This window comes from Rousettus aegyptiacus, unplaced genomic scaffold (genome assembly GCF_014176215.1).
Source record: "Rousettus aegyptiacus isolate mRouAeg1 unplaced genomic scaffold, mRouAeg1.p scaffold_m13_p_3, whole genome shotgun sequence".
Taxonomy (NCBI): domain Eukaryota; kingdom Metazoa; phylum Chordata; class Mammalia; order Chiroptera; family Pteropodidae; genus Rousettus; species Rousettus aegyptiacus.
The window spans coordinates 107,661,675-107,679,093 of record NW_023416306.1 but is presented as its reverse complement, the minus strand read 5'-3'; the positions used below and the strand labels follow the sequence as shown (position 1 = coordinate 107,679,093).

The following is a 17,419-nucleotide window of genomic DNA, read 5'->3' as shown; positions in this document are numbered from 1 at the left end:
GAGGCGGTCTGGGTATGTTTACACCTGCTTATGAGTACAACTAGAGTAGACTGAGAGACATTGTTATATTTCCATGGAGTCTAACATGACTCACTTACTTAGAGTTTTCAGTGACAATGCATCCTTCTGGTGAAAGTGTTAGAGTCAAGATATTTGTACTTCTGTCTGTGGAAAATTTGTTTATCCCTCTGAGTTAACTGAATTAATTCTGATAAATAATCCTGTTTGCTTTTGGATAAATAACCCTATTTGATTTATTCAAATGATGTGTCAGGTCTTGCCATCAATCTGTACCTAATATCGATATTTTTTAATATAGTGGCCACTTAGATTACCATAACAGTTACTTGATAACCTTATATTACATTTATGTTTGTCCATTTTTTCTCCATTTTTTGAATTTTGTCCTTTTGATAATCAGATGTATTAAGCCATACATAGTGTGTGTGTGAGTGTGTGTGTGCATGCACGCACATACGCATATACAATGCAAAAATTTTTAAAAATCAGCTTATAAACTCTTGTCTGCCTATGAGACCTTGAGGAAGCTTGAATCTTTTCAATATATCAAATAAGGCACCTGTCAAGTTTATCTTTCTTGGCTGCTGAGCAGAGAGACATGAGCATATGAAGGGAGAATGTTCATCTATTTACTTAACAAACGTTCTAAGGATTGGGTATACAGAAAAGAACAGGACAATATTCCTGCCTTCATGGGATTTACATTGAATAGGGGGAGTCAGAATATAAATAAATATAAATGTAAAGAAAATCTAAGGTAATAGTGTTAAGAGAAGTATAATCAAAGTAAAGGCATGGAAAGTAACAGAGGAAGGAAAGGCAAGTTAAAACTACAATGAGGTACTATTTCACACTCAGTGGAATGTCTGTAATAGATAAGTCAATATTTAAACGCTATACTACCATATGACCCAGCAATTTCACTTCTAAGTACCTACCGAGAAATAAAAACAAACCCCTACAAAGACTTACACACAAATGTTTACAGCGACATTAATCATAGTAGTTCAAAACTGGAAACAACTGGTGAATGGGTAGATGAATGTATATCTACACAAGGGAACACTATTCAGCAACACAAGGGAACAAACTCCTGACACATGCTACATCCTGGATTAACCTCAAACTTCAAAAACATTCTATAAGTAAAATAATCCAAATACAAAAGAATATGTATCCTATGATTCTATTTACATGAAATGTTCAGAAAAGGGAAACTTATAGAGAGTAGATGAACAGTTTCCCGAGGCTCAGAGCACAAATGGAAATTAATGTAAATGGGCATAAGGGATCTTAATTGGGAGTGAAAATGTTCCCAAACCAATTTATGGTGATGGTTGTGACACTGACTAAAAGTTACTAACAATTATTTAATTCTACACTTGAAATGGGTAAATTTTCTGATATGTAAAATATACCTCAGTAAGGCTATTAAAAAGAAACCAATAAAGGAGTGAGCAATTTCAAATAGGCTGTCAGGGAAGGCCCTTCCCGAGGAGCTGACATTTGAACAGAGACCTGAAGAAATGACAAAATGAGCAATGCAAGGCTTAGGGAAGAGTATTCAAGCAGAAGGCACCACTAGGGTAAAGGTTCTGAGGAAATTTAGCAATTCAGCCACAGGGAGAAAACCAGTGTTGTTAGAGTAAACACCAGGAACAGTGGTGGGAGATAAGGCTGGAGATGTAGGCAGGTGTTGTAGGTCATTGTAAGAAGTCTGGATTTTATTTTGAGCATAAAAGGAGGATACTGAAAGAATCTTTAAATGATTTACCTTAAAAAAAAAAAGTCTCACTGGCTGGTTTGTAGTAAAGCGAAGACATTAGGCAAAAAATAGAAATAGGGGATCAGATAGAAGACCACTGTGGTAGGCCATATTGAAAGTTGGTTTTGGCTTGGACCAGTGGTGGTGATGGAGGCGATAAGAAGAGGTCAGATTCTGGAGATATTTTGAAGGAAGAGAAGATATGACTTAGAAATAAGGGATGAGAAAAAGAAAGGAATCAAGAATATTTCCTAAGTTTTTAACCTGATATATCAGGTGAATGGAGTTGCCATTTCTTGAGATGAGACCCTTAAGAGAGGAGCAATTTGGGCAGATAATCAAGAGTTTGCTTTTATAGCGGTTAAGTTTGGAAAGTTTAGGTGGACATGTGGAGTATGCAGTTGGGTAAATGAGTCTCAAGTCAAAGAAAAGAGATTTAAGCTAGATATATAAATTTGGAAGTCATTAGCATATAGATGGCATCCAAACAACTGATCTGGATGATATCATCTAGGAACATAAATCAGGATGAGAAGGATCCAACAAAAAGTTGTAAGAATGAACCGTTAGTGAGGTAGAAGGAAAATCAGGAAGTAGAATGTCTTTGAGGGCAAGCGAAGAGAGTGGTCAAAGTCACTGCTGATCTTGACAGGTAGTCTTAGTGGAGCAACAAGGATGCACCTCGATTGAAGTGGACACCAAAGAAATGAGAAATAAGGAAGTAGAGAGAGGATGTACAAACAACAACTTTGAGAAATTTTGCTATATAGGGAGTGGTGGCTGGAGGAAGGATGTAAGGTTAAGGGAAGGGACTTTTATTTTTATTTTTTGATGGAAAATATTTTGAAGTAGAAAGAAACCAAGTAGGACTTGGCTATGATATAAAGGAGGAGAGAAGATGGAAATTAAATGGGACAAGTTTAATTGATATTGATACAGTACTCCATGACTCGCTTATAGTACAGTTACAACTGTGCTGTGCAGTAGGGATCCTTGATAATGAAATGATATGAGTCCACTCTGGGAGCTTAGCTTTGACTTGATAGTGGTCCAAAAGAGGGCAGCAGAGCTAGCTAGGAAATAGAGAAATTACTCTGCAAGTTGATCCCTGCAGGGTAATGACTCTGCTATATATTCTTCAAATATAATAGAAGGAATGTGGTCCTTCTTTCCTAGAACTTGAATGCTAAAATCTAGCTTAGAGACCCTAGAGGCTACATACTTTGTGACATACTTGGATAATGTGGCCAGGCTTTGAAATCTGGAGGGAAGGAAACAATTATAAAGCTGATTGCGTATGGAGGAATGCCTAGTACAGAGGGAAGTTGTAGCTATTTTGTTGAAGCATTCAAAGAACAAAGAGATTGGATTGCTGATGTTATAATTAGACTGATTTCCCTGAAGTTATCACCATCACTATAATTTCAAAAGAGCCATTGATGCTGAATCCCACAGTATGTGGAGAATTTTACCAAAAAAGTCAAGTAGAGAAGGATTTAATCTGTGATGGAAGGGAGAAAGACACTCCTGCTGTGATTGGAACTTTCACGTGAATAACCACAGATGTAACATGTATACAGTGCATTACAGTTTACATAAGATTTTACATTCTTCGTCCTTTTCATTTTGATATTTATAGAGATCATTGAGTAAGTATCATCAATATTATTCTCATTTTCATTCTTCAGATGATAAAAGAGAGGCATAGAGAAAGTTTACCTAATTTTTCCACACAAAGCAACAGAACAGCTAAACCAGGACTCAGATTCGGGACTTTTGTCTTCGTATCATTGAATCTACAGAAAGTGATTTGGTGGATAATGTGTGGAAACACATCACATGTTAAGCTAAATATGAAGGGGTGTTAAGCTTGGTGGAGCATTGGAGATGAAATGGGGTAGTGAGGAACTGTTTTTCTATTATTTTAAAAGGATTATTGATATAAAACAAAAGCAAATTTATTCTCTGCAACTTTGAAGAGCTGGAACTTAAAAGGGGAGGCAGAGTCCACTCAATATTAGGAAGAGCTCCACAAAAAATAAATAGTTAGTTACCTTCTTAAAGTGTTGAAGCAGGGACTTAGATAAATTTTTGGCACAGCTATAGAGGGAAATCTTTGACTTTATAATCGCTAAAATTCTGTTCAAATCAAGCTGCCTGAAACATTAGGGCTTGTTTGCAAAAGTCTGGATAACAATAGCACGACACTAAGTTATAAGGAAGGAAAGGGGAAAGGAAGGAAGGGTGTTACATTGCATTTCATATTGCACTAAATGCATATCCAAATATGGACTAATGCAAGGGAGGAGTTGGGAATGGGGGTGGGAGGAGGATGGGGTAGGTAGATTAGAAGAGTAGGGAACTATGACTGATCCCAGACAGAAGTGGGAGCAATTCACTGTGTCATCAGGCAAGAAAGGGCAACCCTTTAGTTCAGCAGCTGAGAAATCTGTAGCAGCACACCAGGTGGAATTCACCAGGAGACTGAGATAGTGTCTCAGAGAAGATGGGAGCAGGAAGAATTACACAGGAACTTTGGAGAAGGACTGGTTTATGGGTGGAAGCCTTGCACAGAGGTTTAGTCAGTGGCAAAAGAAGTTATTTATTTGTTCAGGGAGAGTAGTTTAGAGGGAATTTGTTTTGTGTGGGCAGTAGGTTACGAGGAAAGTATTTGTTAGGGAGAGGGTTATGTGGTTAGTGACATGCATCAGAGCACTTGATGAGAACTTTGGTCTGTAGGTGGCTTGTTTTGCTGGGGCTGTAGGGGGCGAGGTGGTGGTGGTGTTTGATATAGTGAGAGAGGCCACAGGAACAGAAGGAAGAGTCCTTGCTTGACCTTTAAATAAGAAATATATATCTTTAAAACTTTGAATGAAAACCTTATATGATTACAAAACCATACATATTAATGTAGAACAATTGGACCACATAAAGCACAAAAAATTTAAAAAAGAACAACAAAAAAAAGACCCCCTTTGTTCCCTCACTGTTACCAGTTTGGTGTACTCACTATGGATTTGACATATTTTTTTGAAATTTTTAATGTCTTCTTTGTACCCAAATTTTTACTTTGAAAAAGTTCAAGCCTATAGAAAAGTTGAGAGAATAGTGTGATGAACACTAGTGTACATACCTTCTACCTAAGTCATCAATTTAACATTTTGCCACATACACACTTCCTTTTTTCCCTGAGCCCTTTGAAAGTAAGTTGTTACAGACATCACAACAGTTCATTTTTAAATGCATTGGCATGCGCCTCTAATAACAAGGACCTTCTGTATAATAACAGTACCATTATCTCACTTAAGAAGATTAATATTAATTCAGTAAGATCTGCATATGTCTTATTTGTCAATATGTCTTACTACAGATTCTTAGTGCTTTCCCTTGTCTTATTTCTCCAGCTCTCATCTTTGGAAGCGGACCTGTTATCATTTATCTAGCCAGCTAGACCAAAACAACTGTATACTGGGGGAGGTAAAAAAGAGACTGGCCAAGCATGGGGACCTAGAAGTCTGTCAGAAGGGCATCTCTTAGAGTCCAGGACTCTTCCTTTCCCCTGAGCTCATCTCAACTGCTCTCCTCCAGGCTATGGGCTAGAGCTTTGTTTTTGGATCCCTCTCTACCTCCCTTTTTCTTGCTCACCTTCCCTCAGTTCCTCCCTCCTTCACCAAATCTTATTTGCATTTCACAGAATGTTAACTTCTGTACCAGGGTCTGCTGACCCGAGTGAACTTGGCCTCTGATCTCAGAAAAGTACAGTAAGGGCAGAGTTTCTCCCTGGTGAGTGGGTTCTTTTCTTGGCTCTGTAACCTGCCTTTAGGAGAATCATGCCCACATGACTGGCTTGTCCATCTGGTGACCTTACCAGGGTACATGGGCTTTCTCACAGAAAAAAACCCACTGCTCCTTAGATAGTTAGTTGCTCTGTCATCATTACTTGACCAGAGCACCAGACGCAGTTTCGTAAAGAGAAAACAATCCCCTTTACCTTGAAATTTTAGCTTAATTGCTCTCCTATGCAATGACTTTTGTGCAGGAAAATAGCTGATTTGCAAACTAAGGGGTACCTGTGTCTACTTTCTTGACATAAGCTTGCTTGCTTGCCTGCTTGCCTGTTTGCTTGATTTTCGTTTGAGGCAGTTGGTGGCTATTCTTTCAAGATTGTGCCTAGATGTAGGAACGGAAACTTGGAGATCTGTGAGCTAATTTTAACATTTCAGAAATCTTAACGAAAACCACAAATTTACTCTGAATAAGACTACAACATGCTAACTACAATTAAGTTTATTTGAATTTTATCAACCCATTGTGGCAACTCTGGTTATCTTAGTCTTATAAATTTACTATTATTATTATTATTATTATTATTATTATTATTATTATTATTATTAATACAAATGGGAAAATTAAATTCTGGTGATTCACAAGTATAATAGCAAAATTTTCTCAAAGCTTGAAATTTTTGGTACTGAGGATTAAATCAGGTCAGATCAGCATTTGGAAAATAGTAGCCACCATTAGTAAAATCAAACCATTCAAACTCCTAATCTATCATCACAGTGTAGCATGGGGAAGGGGTCACTTAGAATCTATAGATTCCAGTTTTGGGGACCAAAATACAGGCTTAAGGAAGTATAGTGGTTTTAGCATCCTCATAACTAAAATATAATCAATCAAACTGTAACTTGACTCTTTTCTCTTAACCTTAATTTGATTTCTGTCATCATTTATTGTAGATAGTTTTGCAAGCTCCCTTTAATCCAATCGTGGAACAAGGTGGAGTATGAAAGAATACAAACCAAAAAGCATGCTAATATATTTTAAGAAGGAGATTGGGGAGTTCGGAGATTAAAAAGGGAAATTCTAAATTTTGGGAAAATTGTTTCTTTGTAAACTACAACTGTTCCAGGGTAAAATGCTGGCTCAGTCCCTAATTCTGAGTAAGAAATGTCTCCCCGCCCTCATCCTGAACTGAATTAATAGTACTCACCATCCTTTCTCACAAAGCAAACATCTTTATGGTTTGGTCTGCCACATAATTCAGGGAGAGAATATGTGGGACTGATTGTACACATTTTTCAATGTAGCTTTTTATTGAACGTTTATAGTTTTATGCTGACATTGATTAATGTGAGTCAATCCTGTGAGTCAGGATGCATGGACAAAACTAAGTGTGGACCTGTGGTTTGAGAACAGGACCCAGTGTGTCTTGGGTAATTGTGCTGCTTCTACTTCCTGAAGCCCCTCCCAGGTGGCTATCTGGATGCCTTCGTTATCTCATCTTAGTTTAAGCAAGAGAAATAGTTGTAACTTAACAAATGTAGCCCATAGAGAGACCCATGAGGGCTGTGAATAATAAAGTGTCCTTGGAGATTAAAAGATTAGGAGCCACCAGTTTAGCTGGTATATCTTCTTTTGACTTCAGGACTTCAGAGGTTTTGGACAGTTAAGTGTGGTTTCACTAAAAGTTGTTTGATAACTACCTCAAATTGAAGTATAACATAGTAACAATTGTTTAAGTTTGGTTCTTTCTCTGTGAAGTTTATTGTTTTAGTATTTCGTGCCCATTCTCCAAGAGTTGTTGTGTTATTATTACCTGTCAGCCATTTCACAAATGATCATCTTCCTTCTAACAGACAGACAGACCCACACGCACACACGCGCACACACTTCTTTACTAGTGTTCTTTCCTTCTCACTCTAGTGTCTAATACCATCCCACACATCAAGGATTGACAAGAATCCCCACTGTGGGATTCTTGTGCCATTACCTTTTCCTGTTTACACTGTAACCATAGTATTTAGTCAGACAGCTCTAAATTCAAATGCTGTCTCTATTATTTACTAGCTATATGATCTTGGGTATTTTATTGAACGTTCCTGATTCTTGTTTCCACGTTTATGAAATGGAGATATAGTATCAGTTACCTCACAGTGTGAGATGAGATAATGTAAATAAAAAGGTTAAACAATTCCCTGGCACTTAATCAGCACTTTATAAATGCTAGTTTTTATTTCTTTTTATCCCCCAAAGGCAATGCATTCCATTATAGGAAATCTCACTAAGTTAATATTTAATGTGTCAATACTTTCAGGAGTAATTTTATTAAAAGGAAAGTCAAGGGAAGAAGATTAATGTTAAAGGAATGTGTCTCAAATAGTGGAATCTTACATAGTGTGAATAGCTAGTACAAGATAGTTTTTTTTTTTAGCATAGTAAAAAGAACTCTAAAGAATCATGATATTAAGTAACTTTTATCCCATGTTTACCAATAAGGATGGCCCCACGTGCAGCCTTGGAGACCTCTGAAGATGACCTGAAGAAACATTTGTAATCTAATGCAAATGAGCAACTCCAGTTCTCTCTCTTTCCTCTCTCCCAGAGTCAGGTTGACACCATTTGCTCCCGATTCCCTCCAGAGTCACTGTTGGCAGTTGGGAATGACAAATAAAGGGACAGAACTTCTCATCTTCCATAGACAGAATCGGTCTATCCCCTGGTCTCCAGTACTGATTCCCCCCACATACATACACTCCTCTCCTGCCTCTTCCTCAGCCCTTAGAGAATTCCATTCCTATTCTCTTCATGATAATAAGGAAAAGAGTGAATAGAATGAGTCACTGTAGTCAAGCTACTAAATTACTAAAATCAAAAAGGCCGAGGCATGAAGAAAGATTCTACTCTTGCTCTAACTTGGGAACTAGCTTGGGAGCTTAACCTTTTGAACGCTCCAGTATATATATATACACACACATATATATATACATATGTATGTGTGTGTGTGTGTGTGTGTATCTCCTGTAGATAGCCCTCTGATTACCCCCTGAAGGACTTAGAAGTAAAATATTCATTTGTCCAAACCTGCTGACATTCATTATCCAGATCACCAGATGTTTGGAAGATTATCATCTCAGACAAATTTAGAGGCTAAGAATGCAGGACTGATTCTTCTCAAGAATGAACTTCTTACTATAAGACTATCAACTATTCTTTCTTCTTCAGAACACTCTGGGTATTGCTTAGTTGTGTTTCTGGTTTGCAAGACACTTGAACAAATCTTTATCATTTACATTTGGTTGAAGCCTCCTGATTTATATACACTTGGTGGACAGCAACAGGTGACTGCTACCAGTCTCAGACTTGCTGTGGCTCAGCATCAGGACCAGTGTGTGGGATGAGGCTGGCCACCACTCAGGGCTGAGACAGTGCCATTTGAACACTACCCTACCTGGACTCACGCTTCCTTGAAACTTCAACTGCTTTCCAAATTCTCTCAGAACTGGGCTGTGGCAAGAGGAAAGCAGAAGTGGGTCAAGAAGTGGTCTGAACAACTAGATGCAAACCCTGAAAAATAAAACAAAAAAACCTCCAGAACTCACTCATCCTTTAATTCCTCCCTCACGAAGTCCTTGGACTTCCTTTTTGTAATTTCCTTCTTCAAGGTGATTTTTTAAAACTTTTTATTATGAAAATTTTCAAACATGCACCGAAGCAGAGAGAAGAGTATAATTAATCCCCAAGTTCCCACCAACTTCAACAGTAATCAACATTTTGCCCATCTTGCTTCATCTCTCTTCCCTATTTTATTATTTTTATTTATGTGTTCATTTATTCCTAGAGTGTTTTGAAAATGAATTTTGAGTTGATTATTAATGGATTCTGCCTCTCCTCCAAGTTTAAAGCTGAGAGTTGGGCAGAGGAAACCAAGCTTGGTGAGTTCAGCCCCTAGCTCCCCATCATTGTCTCACTAATGGAATTGGCCACAAATACAATTGCACAGCCTGACATTTATTCTTCTGATAAATAATGTTGACTATCTTCTTTATGCTAGAAACTATGCTAGGCACTGAGGATAAGAAGAGAGCTAGGATAAGAAACTCAGTTTAGTGGGAGTAGAAAAACAGCAAAAGAGCAATACTGTTTGTATGGCCTAATTATTTATACAGGTATGTCAAGAGTGTTAATTTACTATATAGGCCTCCTTACATCCGCTTTAAATACAGAATCCTATATTATTGATGAGGCCACAGAATTAACTTCTTTCTGGAAATTTCTTTTTAAGGAATTTTAGATTGACCCTTTAAAAGCCTTTAATATTTGCTATTTTGAATTTAGAAAAACCAAGCCAAACAAATTTTTTCCACTTGATTTCATCCATAATACCTATAACTTTGAGTGAATTCCTTTCTTCTCAAAGTCCCCAGAATTTCCTAAAGTTCCTGGCCTGCCAGAAAGTGATCTTCCTCACTACCTGTAGAGCCGAGACCCCGTAAGCCAGGTGTGAGGCAAGTTTTCTAAGAGGACGTTGTAGGCATTTGTTCTCATACAGGATTAAATGAGTAACATTCTCAAAAATGACATTCTAGGGAAGGCCTGGTTTGTATAACTAATTTTTCTATTATATTCTGGTATAAGAGAGAACTTTCTTACTGAACCTATGTAAATAATTACTACAATGAAAAGTAAGGAGACTTGGTAAGTTTCTGAATTTTTGGCTGGAGTGTGTGGGTCAGTGGGAATCAGATATCATGTAAAAATGTTTATTTCAGCTACAAAAAAAATAGTAGAGCCTAGTAATTTGTTATGGATTACAGGGAATTGAAAGAGAAAGAAAGAAAAGTCTTCTTTATATATTCACAATAGAATGTTAAAGCATTAAAATAGAACGTGAAAACAATATTTCAAACAAATAGCCACAAGTTTTCCTCATCAGTTTATGTAGTCCTATATAACTAATTCTTGTCAGGCTGGATCTTGAGTTAGCAATTTCATGAAGCTGTCTGCTTTCTGATTAAAAAGAATTTTGGAGATCTTACTTGACTCGGTCCACTGGTTTGGTATGAAAGTTGCCTAAGTAATACTAACTCAGAGCCTGTACTGAGGAGTCTACGCTGGCAACCATTAGTCATTTGAAGTATGTAGTGCAGTCTTTTTTCATGAGGCTATGAGATTGCTTTTCTTTGTCCAACACATAAATTCTGGCCTGTAGTTTATAGCAGAGACTTTAAGTAAACATTAGAGTAAAACAAAAACTGTGTAGGTGATGGAGTCTTAATTTATATCTGATAAGTGTCAAATTTAAAAGACTGTGAAGATTCATAATAAGACTAATGCAACTAACAGGGAAATTTGGTTGTTTCTTTGGCATTTAAACCAGCCAAGTAAGTCGTTTAAAAAGTATTTTTAAACAAAACATCTGTAAAGATAGTTATTAAGCCTGTTTCAAAGAAGTCTGTGAATGTTACTTATGCTGATTCATAGAAATGGATGAACACAACTTTTTACAGAGGATACAATCCAGAATGTCAGTGAGCTGGCACCTTTCCTAGCAGAGATGTAGGCTGTGAGAAGACAGAGAACTTGACAAAAGTGTTTATACGTTAGACGTGATTTTGGGGAGCTCCTTCTGCCGACTTGGTTGGTTCTGGAAGTTCCTGTTCCACCAGAGTGGGATGGTTGCGGTCTCTTTTATCGCTCACATCTTATGAACAAAACTCCTCCAACTTTACAGAAGCTGCCAAAATCTCTGTTAGAAACAACAAAATGTAGTGCAATAACTCCCCCAGGTGGTCGTCTACCAGGTGGACCCGGGCTATGCAGGGCCCGAACTGCTAAAAGGGGATAAAAGAATTATAACAGCGAAAGATCTGGCAGAGGTTAGAAGTGTTGGATTCTGTGGATTGCAAGCATGTTTGTGTGAGTTCCTTTTACAAATGTGAATTGTTGTGATTCTTAATAATAACTTAAAATATCCATCTTAGATATGCAAGATTGTTTTTGGGACCATTGTTCTCTAGATCCATGAGGAAATTACCTCAACTGAACAAACTATCAGGGACAAGGCAGAGAGTGTAAGAGAAGGAATGGTGGACCCCCTATGCTCTCTACTTACCCTCTTGGCTGATCATGCTTGAGCAGAGTGCATAACCCTCAGAACTATCTCTGCAAGCAGAGTTGCAGAGTTGCACTATGTAATACCATAAGGAAGCATTAACTATCAAGATGTTTGCTGAATGTCTTTAATAGGCTAGATCCCTTTGTGTTTGGTGGGTCAGGGTTACCTAATGCTATGTTCTGCATACAACTGAGCACTCTGGTATCCTAATGGGGGTCAGTTTACACATTGGGTTATCTCAAATAATATGCCCGAATCTGAAAAAAAAAGTCTCCCCACTGCACCCAGCTGCCCTGTCCTGGACTTTTGTGTATCTGGTGGACATGTGAGTGACAAAAACCCTGGAAAAAACGCTAATGGCTTATTTGGAACCCACGGTAGAGTTGGATTCCTTATTAATAAAACATTGTTCAGCATCCTTACCTCTTACCTTTTTTTTGTTTCCATGTCTCCCATGCTAAGGCACTCTTCATAGCTGGAGAGCCTCGGTGCAAGGCTGAGCTGGATGCTTATAGCCGATCAACAGTCACTGTGCAGAAGCAATTGCAACTACTTCCCCATGTGCATAGTGTAGCAAGACCCTTGGCCATTACTAATTCTTTTAAAACAGTAGTTCTCACCCACGTCACAAGAGTCAACCTTTCACAGCAAACATGTTATATGTCCTTTTTATTATCTTGAGTGGAATTCATAGATAAAATAACACATTCACACACACAAACCCAGGCAATCCATTTTCAGAGTCTGAACACTTAAAATCATTGCTCCAACAATTCTCTTCTGCATTATAAGTTTTTCCTCTCTATTTGATCTTTATGATCAATAAACAACCTGTTATTTTTCCCATCTTTTTTAAAAAAAGGTTAAAAAAACCTTCTTTTGACACTCACTCTCATTCATTCCTTCTCATGACTTTAGATACATAGTCATATGCTGATGTCTCCCAAATTTGTATCTCCACCCAGATTCTTCTGAACTCCAGACTCCTATATTCACTTTATTCAATGCCATTTGACATCTCAACTTGAAGTTTTAGTAGACATGTTGAACTTCTTAACATCAACACAGGGTGAGATGGGGTGGGAGAGGACTGAAAAGATACACACCAAAATGTAAATGACAATCTTAATGAGGGCATTGTGTATGTATATTCGTGTGTTTCTCTATACTATTAAGTAAAATTTCTATAAGGAGCATTAACACTTAAAAAAACACTTTTTTTATTTTGAAATAATTATTAATTCAGAAGAAGTTGCAAAGGTAATGCACAGAAGTCCCATGTATCTTTCACCCAGTTTTCCTAGTGATTGTATCTTACCTACATACAATATGATATCAAAACCAGGAAATTGACATCAGCATCATGTGCTTATATGTGTGTGCATGTGTGTGTGCAGTACTGTGCCATTTTATTTCATATGTAGATTCATGTCACAACCACTGCAATCAATACAGAATTGTTTCATCACCACAAAGATGTCCCTTTGATGCCTCTCTATGGTCACATCTATATCCCTAGCCCCACCATCCTAACCCCTGGCAACCACTACTGTGTTCTCTATGTCATGTAAAGGGAATCATGCAGTACATGACCATTTGTTATTACTATCTTTTTATTCAGCATGATGCCCTTGGGATCCATCCATGTTGTTGTGTGTATAAGCAGGTCACTCTTCTTTGTTGTTGAGTGATATTCTCTGGTACACAGGCACCACTGTTTGTTTAGCTCTTCACCTATTGAAGGATATTTGGGCTGTTTCCAGTTTGGGGCTAATATGAATAAAACTGCTATTAACATTCATGTACAGGCTTTTGTGTGTACTTACATTTTTGTTTCTCTTGGATAAATGCACAGGAGTGTAATTGCTGGATGTACGATAAGTGTATATTTAGTATTTTAAGAATCTGCCAACCTATTTTCTAAGGTGATTATATCATTTTAAATCCCCACCTGTAATGCTTGAGAGATCTAGTTTTTCTGCATCCTTGTCAGTGTTTGGTATTGTCATTTTTTTTTTTTAAATATTAGTCTTTCTGATGAATATTTAGTGATATCTCTCTACTATGGTTATCTGAAGTTCTTCCTCTGCAATCTTGTTCTCTCTTGTGCTCTGCCCTATAAACTCCCTCTAGTTGTGTTGCCCTCCTTGAACTCCCAATCTACTTCCTTAACTGAAGGAGATTGGTAGACTCTGCCTGGATTTCCTCTCTCTGTGTCACATGGCCTAGAAACTGTAGAGCATAAGCCTAATTTGTTTGTTTCCCATCTCTCAGCAATCGCCATCCTTCATTGCGTATTGCTCAATGTCTTAAAAATCTGTTGTTTCATATAATTTGTTCATTTTTACAGGAGTTCTAGGCAAAATCCAGTTGTGTTAATACATCTTGACCACAGTGGAAGTCTATATTTTAGAGTAATTTACACTGAGAAATAGCGCTTATGCTTAGAGTCTAAGTCTTAAATGGCTTCATTGTCAGTCTTCTAACCAGAGTATTGTTCTGTCTCTACCTCTATATCTATCTATCTATCTATCTATCTATCTATCTATCTATCTATCTATCTATCATTTATCTATATCTTCATAAATTTTGCTTAACTAGAAGTCAGTAGTTCTACTATCAGAACTGCCAATATTTATCTAAAGCATCTGAGACATTCAACTCTTTGAGTCACTTTCTTTATTTGTAAAATAAGCATCAGTCTGCATGAGCCTTAATGCTTACTCTGAGATTCTAGAATATTGTTTGACTTCTAGAGGTAATGAGCAATGCTGATAGCTGCAGTCCTTAGTGTGTGTTATTTCTACATAGGAAAGTGGCATTGCTAGAGTAATGAGCATGTGTTGGTAATTGCTATGTAATAGCAATAATAATAACAACAACAATAGCTAATACATTTATCCTTTTACACGCAGTGTCTTATATCATATTCACAATATCCCTATGAGGTAAGAGCTATTATTATTCAAATTTAAAAGATGAGGAAACCATAGCCTAGAAGAGAAAAAAACTAAAATAGAAACCTGTCCAGTCTAAAGTTTATACTGAGACCACACACATAGATCTTTTCTTCATAATTAGTCAAGGGTTAATGTCAAACAATCCCTAATAGTAACAAAAACACCCTGATTATAAAGAAGTAGGTAATGTATCTTATCACTACAGCTACTGGGTTCAGCAGAGGAGTCTTCATTTCCTCTTCACATTGCAAACAGACCTCATCAGAGTGAATGGGCACAAAACGGAAACCAAAGAGGGATGGCACAAGCAAATCGTAAGGGTGAAATGCAGTAAGTGCCTAGCGTGAAGTAAGTGCTCAACATCAATTCGTTTTTGTTATTATTGTTGTTGTAATTATCAACATCAGCGCTGCAAATGGTCATCCTGATAGACTTTACACGTGAGTGGCTCCTCAGACCACCATTTGAAAACCAATGCCCGAATGACAAAGTAACACATCTTCCTATAAGAGACGGTCTTATGTTTACAGAGAGTTTTTAGAATGCTTCAGTAATTTCTAAAGTGCCTTTAAGAATATTTTCTCAAAATGTCACTTTTAGCTAAAGTGACTAGAATCAGCACTGTAACCCCTCTGGTTTTACCCACATAGGCTACAGGAACTGATAGTGATGCTGCTGCTTTGGATGTTCGCAGAGTCTGGATATTCTCATGAGAATGTGGCTATCGGCTGAGGGTTGGAAAGAGGGAGGGGAGAGTGGAAAGGTGGGATAGGCTTCATAGGAAAGATGTCAATTCATAATAGATTCAAATACTCTAAATCTTCAAGTGAAGTCATGATATAGTTCTACAATGTGAAAAGCAAAATAGCCATGCTGCAAATAAAAGCCAAAAATTTTGACATTTTAGAAGCAACAGGAAAGAGTTAAAGGAAGTACATATGAAGAAAATAAGGAATTGACTTGGTTTGAAATTCATGGGCAAGATCAGGCTTACTTTGTACCCAAAGAGAGTGGGTGTTACTCAGGCGTGGAAAAATTTATTGGCAAAATCAAACTGCAGTTTTGCAGGCTGACACATTTCCTGTCTTAGATGTCTGGGCCTGTCTCAATGCCCAAATAGCCTTACTTCAAAGTGTTTGTGGGAGAAGAAAGGAGAATTGGATGAGTGTATTTATTCAGTGCTAGGTTGGAGAAGTGGGAGGGGAGTGGGCTTAGGAACAAGCCTGGGTTTAAGAGCACATGGACCACAAGGAGATAACCATTTTTCTGAAGACCAGCATCTAGGACACTTCCCATAAGGAAGAAAACCCTGGGAGGGAAAGACTTGTTAAACAAGAGGAAACAAGAATCTTTGAAGCTACTTAGGTGTGTAGGTAAGTCACAGCGGTGTTGGGTGCCCTGGAGAACAACATGGGCTATTCTCTCTTTTTAAAAAATTAAAAAATTTTGAAGTAATTTCAACTTTAAAGAAAAGTTATAAAAATAATACAAGGAATACCATTCACCCAGATACAATATTTCAAAAAAAAAAGAAAATTTTTTCCATTTTTTAAAAATTATTTTCTATCTTCCTCTCTAAACACACATGTACACATATACATATGATCTAATTTTGAACCATTTGAGGTTTGAGAATAGTTCGCATACACCATGCCCCTTTGCTCCTTAATAATTCAGGGTTTGTTTCCTAAGAATGAAGACATTCTCATAAATAATCATAGTACAATTTTCAAATTCAGTATATCAAGCTTTGATATAATACTCATACCTACTCAACAGACTACGGCAATTTTCATTTCTGATAAGGAAGGTCTCTCTTTGATAGGGGTCTGAGACTAGACTGGCAGGACAAAGAAGTGTACCCCTTCTCTCAGCTCTCATTAGCATCTTTATTGGTAGAAGAGCTCTGGCAGGTCAATCTTTTGTTTTTGTTTGTTTGTTTTCATTCTTATTCCGGCCTTCCCTAAGAGTACAAAAAGAATCAGCAGGAAATACCTTAGTGCTAAGAAACCATTAATATTAGGAGGAATCTGGCATGCCAAGATGTAGTTTCAGCAGGATCCTGAGATGTGAAACTGGAAACACACACACACACACACACACACACACACACACACACACACACACACAATTTCCCTGTCTCATCTTAGGATCAAGAATGCATTGTAGTACTTTTTCTATTTCTTTTGATCTTTGGGGGTAGGTAGCAAAGAGAGCAATAAATACTTGACTGAGCAAAAATAAATTTGGGGTGAAAAGAGAGATGATCTCCTATAGTAATTCCAGTTCTTTACTGAGAATAAGGCTTTCTACAAGAATTTCTCTCAAGGTAAGCATGACACTGTATTTGCTTGTCTTCTCAATCATCCTATTGGGTTACATGGAACTAATTTCTGTTTAATAGACAGTTGATGTCAGCTTTCCCCCTCTGATGCCCTCATATGAACCAATTTCAGAACTGTTTTGCCTGCTTTTTTTTTCGGTTCTGCAGGATCCATACGTCATTACACAGGAATAGGGAATGTGGTAGGGAAAGACAAGAGGGACAGAAGAAATGAGAAAAAAACAAGAAAGTACCTCTGCCTTGAAGGAAATAGGGTAACATAGAGAAAGAAGAGGGGACCCCGGAGACTATGCTGTCAGAGTTTAGGGTATAGGGTCTCAACTGGAGCCAAGAGTCATCTCAAAGTTCTTTCCCTCCTCCCCTCCAGGCAAAATGAAGCTGACTCTGGTGCAGATCTTTTTCATGATGTTGCTGCTGTTGCTAGGCCTGGG

General features: G+C 37.6%; 1 protein-coding gene across 2 annotated transcripts in view; it reads left to right on the top strand.

Moving 5' to 3' along the window:
- The first annotated feature begins 15,809 nt into the window (after positions 1-15,809).
- The window catches only part of RNASE10 (ribonuclease A family member 10 (inactive)), a 2,358-nt gene continuing 748 nt past the window's right edge, over positions 15,810-17,419 (top strand). The window contains exons 1-2 of one of the 2 annotated variants that reach the window (XM_036217874.1): positions 15,810-16,009; positions 17,356-17,419. The exon at positions 17,356-17,419 is cut by the window's right edge and continues 748 nt beyond it. In XM_036217874.1, coding sequence (XP_036073767.1) covers positions 17,361-17,419 — 59 coding nt within the window. In that variant the 5' untranslated portion in view covers positions 15,810-16,009; positions 17,356-17,360. Of the gene's footprint in view, positions 16,018-17,355 lie in introns of both variants that reach the window. The other variant, XM_016165524.2, reaches the window with a different exon arrangement.